The following is a 468-nucleotide window of genomic DNA, read 5'->3' as shown; positions in this document are numbered from 1 at the left end:
CCGCTTTGGAGAAACTACATGTGAATGGAGAAGCTACAAGTCCCATCAGCCACTGCGGTAGAGGGACTTGGAGTTGTCAATGGAATACAAGTGCGGCGACCTCAACTCACCTGTAGTACATTGACACTTCCTGCAAAATTGTCACAATAAACTGAAATCTGATTGGCTGCTGTGTAGAGAGTCCACACACTCTGCACACCCCTAATGCACATTGCCCTGCCATAGGGAACAGTCAGCCCTCCATAGGGAAGGTCAGCAGTGTGTCAGCCCGGATAAGAACAAAACTGCTCACTGCATCTGTCTGTCATAGCAGATCATATACTTTGCACTGTGCAGAATGTGTAGACAGCGAAGCTTGCAATCTACACATAGAAGACTGTCCCTAATAGGAGAGAGAGGACTCACCTTGCCTGCGCATGTAGGATCAGGAAATAGATCGGGGGGGGGGGGGGGGGGAAAAAGGGGGCG

General features: G+C 50.2%; 1 protein-coding gene across 3 annotated transcripts in view; it reads right to left on the bottom strand.

The window, feature by feature from the left end:
- FAHD1 (fumarylacetoacetate hydrolase domain containing 1) overlaps nt 1-468 on the bottom strand; it is a 26,367-nt gene that overhangs the window by 2,542 nt on the left and 23,357 nt on the right. Inside the window, exon 1 of one of the 3 annotated variants that reach the window (XM_018561228.1) lies at nt 406-421. The exons of 1 other annotated variant lie outside the window; for it this stretch is intronic. Coding sequence is in view for 1 of the 2 variants with exons in the window: in XM_018561230.1 (XP_018416732.1) it covers nt 38-46 (9 nt within the window). In the remaining variant the exon portion in view is untranslated. Of the gene's footprint in view, nt 1-37; nt 47-405; nt 422-468 lie in introns of those variants that run through there. One more of the 3 variants, XM_018561230.1, reaches the window with a different exon arrangement.

This window comes from Nanorana parkeri, unplaced genomic scaffold (assembly GCF_000935625.1).
Source record: "Nanorana parkeri isolate BGI_ZX_2015 unplaced genomic scaffold, ASM93562v1 scaffold508, whole genome shotgun sequence".
Classification (NCBI taxonomy): domain Eukaryota; kingdom Metazoa; phylum Chordata; class Amphibia; order Anura; family Dicroglossidae; genus Nanorana; species Nanorana parkeri.
Note: the sequence above shows the minus strand (reverse complement) of the source record. Positions and strands in the feature narration are given on the sequence as shown.